The 6223-nt window shown below is 37.7% G+C and overlaps 1 protein-coding gene across 1 annotated transcript; it reads right to left on the reverse strand.

The window, feature by feature from the left end:
- Positions 1 to 3839: 3839 nt before the first annotated feature.
- LOC110064266 (adrenocorticotropic hormone receptor-like) lies at positions 3840 to 5830 on the reverse strand. Its single transcript, XM_020771302.2, has one exon. The coding sequence runs from the start codon at positions 5808 to 5810 to the stop codon at positions 4722 to 4724; it is 1089 nt and encodes a 362-aa protein (XP_020626961.1). The 5' UTR covers positions 5811 to 5830; the 3' UTR covers positions 3840 to 4721.
- Positions 5831 to 6223: the final 393 nt, after the last annotated feature.

Consider the following 6223-nt stretch of genomic DNA (forward strand, 5'->3'; position numbering starts at 1 on the left):
TTTTCGCAAAATTGACTTTTCACTTGAATAAAACATTTAAAACATGGGGTAAGTTTCAGTAGTTACCTTATGCTAATGGAAAAAATTTGACCCAATATGGTCTAAATTGTCCTAAGCGACCGCCTCCAATAAGCGAGCACCTAAGCTTAATGTACAGTCGAACCTCCCTTACGGGAGGTTCGACTGTATTCGATTCGCGTTATGTTAAGCGTTTTTAGACGGTTCTGAAGAAAGTTCTTGAGCTCCTTCGGCTCTTGAATAGCGCCAATTTTATATACATCTAGCGCCATGACAGTTTTTCTACCATTCTCCGATACTTCAGCGGTGAAATCCCAACTGTTTTATGCATATTACCATCAACATGAAAAAGGCATATAGAGAGTATTCCCCCCGGATTAGGTTGGTAAAACGTTTTGGAATCTTTTCATTTTACTGACAACTTAATCCACGCTCTCTAAATAGATTTTACGAGTGATTACCAAAACGAAAATTGTGTTAAAATCGAAAGCCCTGGACTAATACCGTGTTGCTCAAATTACGTCGAAAGCGCTGTTGAAAGCGACGTTGAAAGCGATGTTGAAATTAAGCGATGTATTTGTAGCTCCACACAAGAATACCGGCGGCGCACGGTACACATCACTAAAAGATGGCAACATGAAACACAAAGAAAGGTCTACAGTCGTGAAATGTGAAAAGTCGCATCACTATTCCAACGAAATATACATACATTCATAGAGCCTTTATTTAAACACGGTTACATACATGTCAAAGCTTTATGCTTGTGGGTGGTGTACCAACTGATTGAAACAAAACGATTACAAAGGTTCAATATTTTAATTAAAATAAAAGAAAAAGATCTACATAAAACTTAAAGATTTTATACAGCATTTTTCGAGGTTAAAAATATTTAAAATAGTTGGTCGTTTGCGGAGCTAACACGTTAAAATTAAAGTTCTTAAAAGTGGAACACTTTCCTATGTTTTTCACAAGAGACCTGATGTTTGTGCAGTCAAACATACAAACCGTACATAATATCAGACGGTTTAGGGCGAGTTTTAATTGCGTGTCGAAAGTAATCAGGAATTTACTTTGGTTTTGGTTTTGATACAATTCAGAAAGTTTTCATATTTGTCAGGCTTCGAAATTACTCGTTCGATTATTCCGTGAAGTATTATTATGATAATCGTATTAGTAAGTTTTCGCCGTTTTCCATGGAAATCTTTTGAAAGCGGCAATTTTAACTTATTTGGGCAATCGGGGCAGTTAGTAAACGCAACATGCAAAGTATAATAACTTTTTTATTACATTAAAACCAACGCTTTATAAACTTACCGCGAAAACATGATATCTTCACACGTGAAAATAACATGTTATTTTCACATGTGAAAAGATCGCGTTGCTACGGTAACATAAAAAATTGCGCCTTTTGCAGCGAAGTTAAATGGTTCGTTATTTCGTGTTTATATAATAAATAAAACATTACATGGCCGCTTGAATATACGAAATTTCTCTTCTCGTGTTGAAAAACTTATTTCACTTGTTCGCTGCGCGCGTTGGTAAAATATTTTCAACACTCCAAGAGAAATTTCGTATCTCCGCGCGGCCATGCATGCAATATCCTCTATGTATTCTTTTTTGAAACATCGCTTATATTAATCCTCCGTACTTAAAAATTGGAATACAAATAAAAGTTAATCGATTATCACTGACATTAGCATAATACATTAGTTATGAAATTGAGGCTTTTACTAAAAATGCTGCAACGTTTAAAACGGTCGTATTTAACAGTTTTCAATTTTCCTGTCGCAGAAAAGTGTAATTTAAAATACGTAAGTGCTATTTATTTATTTATTTATTTTTTAAAATAGCACCTGTGTTACTTTATTTGTTCGTTATACTTACGCATAATGGTTGTGACTACATGGAAAATCGAGGATCACGATGCATTTATAAACAAGTTTTTATATTAATTTACAATGAAGAAATGATTCTTTTTTGCGAACAGACCGTTTCAGTAGAGAAATTTCTGTATGTACCTCACTCCTATCTCACAAGGCTACAAGGCTAAGGCTTATCGACGAGCTTCACAGATAGAATCAATAAAACGTCGAGTACGAATATGGAAAGTATAGAAAATAATTGAAATTCGACAAACATTATATTCACATAGAAACTAAAATCCATTTTATAATTTTCAGCTCTCATGGGAGAATAATAAACCTTGAGGAATCATTTCTTTTATTGGCATGGAGTTGGCGAACATAACCGATCGGGAAACTCATTTTCTTAACGGGATAGGAAAGAAGAATCTGACACCTTGAACTGAAATAAAATATAGATAAAGCAACCAAATTTGGGCACAATTGGGTTTATTCCGGCGGCCTCATGGGCGGCAAAGCGTAGCACCATAGCTATAGGAAGAGAACCAGATGCATGCATAGAAATAGAAACCCGTGCAACTCTCTTTTGATGGTCAACATGGCTAACGGCATGGACCACGAGCGCGTGCGCCATACGACAACGACGAAACGTCGCGCAACATGGCGGCCATACTCCAGCTAATACCGTCATGCAGTCTTGGTTTGCAGCGTACATCTTTGATATTGGACATCCATGTTACGGTTTATTGACATCTGTCAAATCAATGTATCCGCTGACCAGTATCACGTGACCAAATCGTGGGCTCAGGTTTAGAGCTCATCGAGGACACGCGTTTTTCTTTAAATTTGACCGCTGACCAAGAGCTGGTTTTCGATTGGATCGTAGGCTCATGTCAGGTTTACTTGTTTTAATCAGGGCAATGTTGTTCGGAATAGCTAACCCAGGATCAAAAATTAACCGAAGAATAAATTTTTCTTGTATTAAAATGTTTTTCACTGCTTTTTTTTATGTAGCTTGAGATTATGCAGACTCGAAACAGAAGGCCAAACAATGTAAACAGAAGACGTCACCACAAAGTTACAAAAATCAAATCAAAATCCTCGCTTATCCTGGCTTAGCTTAATCGGGCTTTGAACAACCCGGCCCAGGAGCTCCGCCCTTAGGCTTGGCTAAATATATATAATATTTCTTTATATTCATATATTTTTTTCCCCCATCCATAATATTTGAAACAATGAGCTTTGTAGGATCAACCGTGTAGATTTTACAATATTTATTTCAAGACGTTTCATGAAAGCCAACGATATAAATTAAGATCACCGGCAAAACGGATCGATATTGTGGAATATATTGCGTCAGCACTTCATTAGGTCAGTTAACAGCGGCGTGAGTACAGAGAATTCGTGCGCAATTCTTCAGTTTCTCAGCAGGTAATCTGCCTGTAAAAGATGTTAAAATGAGAGCTCCGATCGCGACATTACGTATCATGAAAATATCTTTGACTTATCATCACGAAGAGATATTTATAATCCATTGAAAAAAGATGATTTGCTTTTACATCCGCAACAAAAACAGCTGCTCGCTGGCCTGGTTGAATTTTTTTCTTACTCTTTCCAGTAATTTTATTTTTTACCTTTGTTACCATTATTGTGAGACTTCGAGTAAAGGAAACTTTTATTTTTGGCTGACTTTTAGTTGTGTGTGTGTGGAGGGGATGGAGGGGGCGGGGGGGGGGGGGGAGGAGAGGGGAAGATTGCCTTAAGTCCCTTTAGAAATATATGAGTATCCTTGATAATGCTTTTACTTACAGCGTCTTATCGTGGTGAGATTAGAGAAGATCTTTGGCGGTGACTTCTCGATTTGGTTGTCAGGCAGAAATCTACTATTTGAAATGACAAGCTCCAACAACATGACATAACATGGACTATCGAAAAAGAGAGTGGCAAAGCGTATATATGTTTTGGGTATATGTGTTTTATTCTTTTGGATGGGAAATAATAAATATTAAATAATAAATATTATTTTTAGAACAACTATATGAAACATGATATGTCCTTAATAACCGCTGGCCTTGATTTACCATAACTAATTGTCAATGCATTGAGAATCGTGTTTTTTTGTCTGCCGTAAATTATGGTTCTGTGAGTCATCACCAACCGGTAACTACGTGATACATCGAGAACGTGCATAAAATATGTGTCAAACGATCGTTTTATCTGTGTCGAAACTTGATCTATCTTGGGCCCCATCCACACTACGCCGGAGGAATTTTAAAACAGAGGTTTCACTCTTAAAACGTATCAAATATTTTCCGTCCACACTGCGTCGTAGGAATTTAAAAATGCAACAATCACCGGTCATTTTGGATTTGTGTTTTGAGGAAAACTTGGACAGGGAAATCACGTGATTATCGTGATGTCATCGTTTTCGAAAAGCTCCGTTTTCAAATGTTTTCCGTCCACTTGAAATTGAAAAGCCGACGTTTCCAAATTCCTTCGGTCTGAAGAGCGTCTTCCAAAAGCTCCGTTTTCGTGACGGATTAGTGTGGACGGTAGACCTAACCGTAGAAATAAAGCTGCGTTTTCAAAATGTCTTCACCCCAACACTAAAACACAAAGCTGGCGTTTCCAAATTCCTTCGGTCTGAAGAGCGTCTTCCAAAAGCTCCGTTTTCGTGACGGATTAGTGTGGACGGTAGGCCTAGCCGTAGAAATAAAACTGTATTTAAAATTTTTCTGGCTTAGTGTGGACGCTGCCTAGGTCTATATTCACGGTATTTACCACTAATGATATTCATTCTGCAAACATGAGTGCAATAAGGCTTTAAAAATGTTTAGTTTCCTACACGATTGTCACTTTAATCTTTTTCAGTTCAATACTGGAAATATCGCAAGTACATGAAATATCAACTCGTCTATTTCGCCATAATCTTCTTTGACACACCCAAGCACTTTTCGTTTGGCTCGACTGTGTCCTTGGGTTCAAAAGTCCCTTGCAAGGAATTCTCAACTTGCCTCGGATGAACTGCCAACAGTCATTAAACCTTTTTCGATACTTTGGCAATCTCCAGGCGTAGACAAATGGATTCACCGCTGAATTTATGAACAAAAACCGGGACAATGCAACGTCAATCTTGTGGAAAGTTAATGAATGTTGGCAGGGTTTGCAAAAGTACAGTAGATGTAGAGTGATGTATTGAGGTATATAAGAGAAATAGAACAGCGAAAGAATAATGATAATTGTAACAGCCATATTTCGATTTTTTCGCAACGAAATACTTGAAATCGAGTCACACCCTCCTAGCTGAAGCTCTCGAGTTCGTCTCGCGAGAGCACGGAACACATTTGCGTAGATAACTGTCAACAAGATGACAGGTAGCGAAGCGTGAGTGTGGAGATAAATTAGCGTGTATGTCTTCTCGGATATATTCGTTATAGGGAGAACACACGTCGCTAAAGATACCATCCACAACACTGCAATAAAAATCTTGATTCTTCTCTTGGTGACGATGGATTTGTAATCCATGGGCTTGTTGATGGCGACGTAACAAGTTAATGACATGGCTATTATGGAATAGCTGCTCACAGATAGGGTTGTAGATAGCACGGTGTACATGATTGTCTTAAACACGAAAACATAAGGCATATGTTCAAGTCGTGATCGATAGACATCTCTCAAAGCCACAAGAAAAACATTGAATAGTCCCAGCAGTAAATCTGATGCGCTCAGATTCGTAATCAGGAAAGATGGCGGTGTACGCAGTGATCTACGAGGATCCTTGTAAGTCGTGAAGAGTAGAATGGAGTTTCCTACGATAATAACTGTTGCTAAAATGAATCCCACCACAGCTAAACTCAGCCAGTATGCCTTGTCATCGATTATCATCAAATAAAAATCGTACTTTGGATCAGTTACGTTTGCTGGTATCATGACAGAGTCACAAACTTCTAACTGACTAAAGAAAATGATTGTTTTACGGAAGTTTCAAATTGATAAGAAACCTCTTCTGTTAGCGATAAAAGGCTAACGTTTTCACAGCTTGATCATAAATTATTGATGGGTTAACAACTTGCCAAGTAGCGAAATTAAAACCGTATGTAGATATTGTTATATGACATGTAAAATTCGGTTTGAAAACTCTCATTAGTGCATTGTTCTTGTATGGCAGCTGACTTTTAACACAAAAATAGCAACCATTTAGATCAATCGATATGATTGCCTTTTGCCAGGAAAGACAAGGACAGACGTGTCGCCTTTATTTCCTTACAAGTACAAACCGATAGCTTCTTACCTGTTTCGGTGAAATTCGGCTTAAAATTGTGCACAGTGCTCTATGATTCACA

This window comes from Orbicella faveolata, unplaced genomic scaffold (genome assembly GCF_042242905.1).
Source record: "Orbicella faveolata isolate gen_17 unplaced genomic scaffold, um_ofav_v1 contig_1, whole genome shotgun sequence".
Classification (NCBI taxonomy): Eukaryota; Metazoa; Cnidaria; class Anthozoa; order Scleractinia; family Merulinidae; genus Orbicella; species Orbicella faveolata.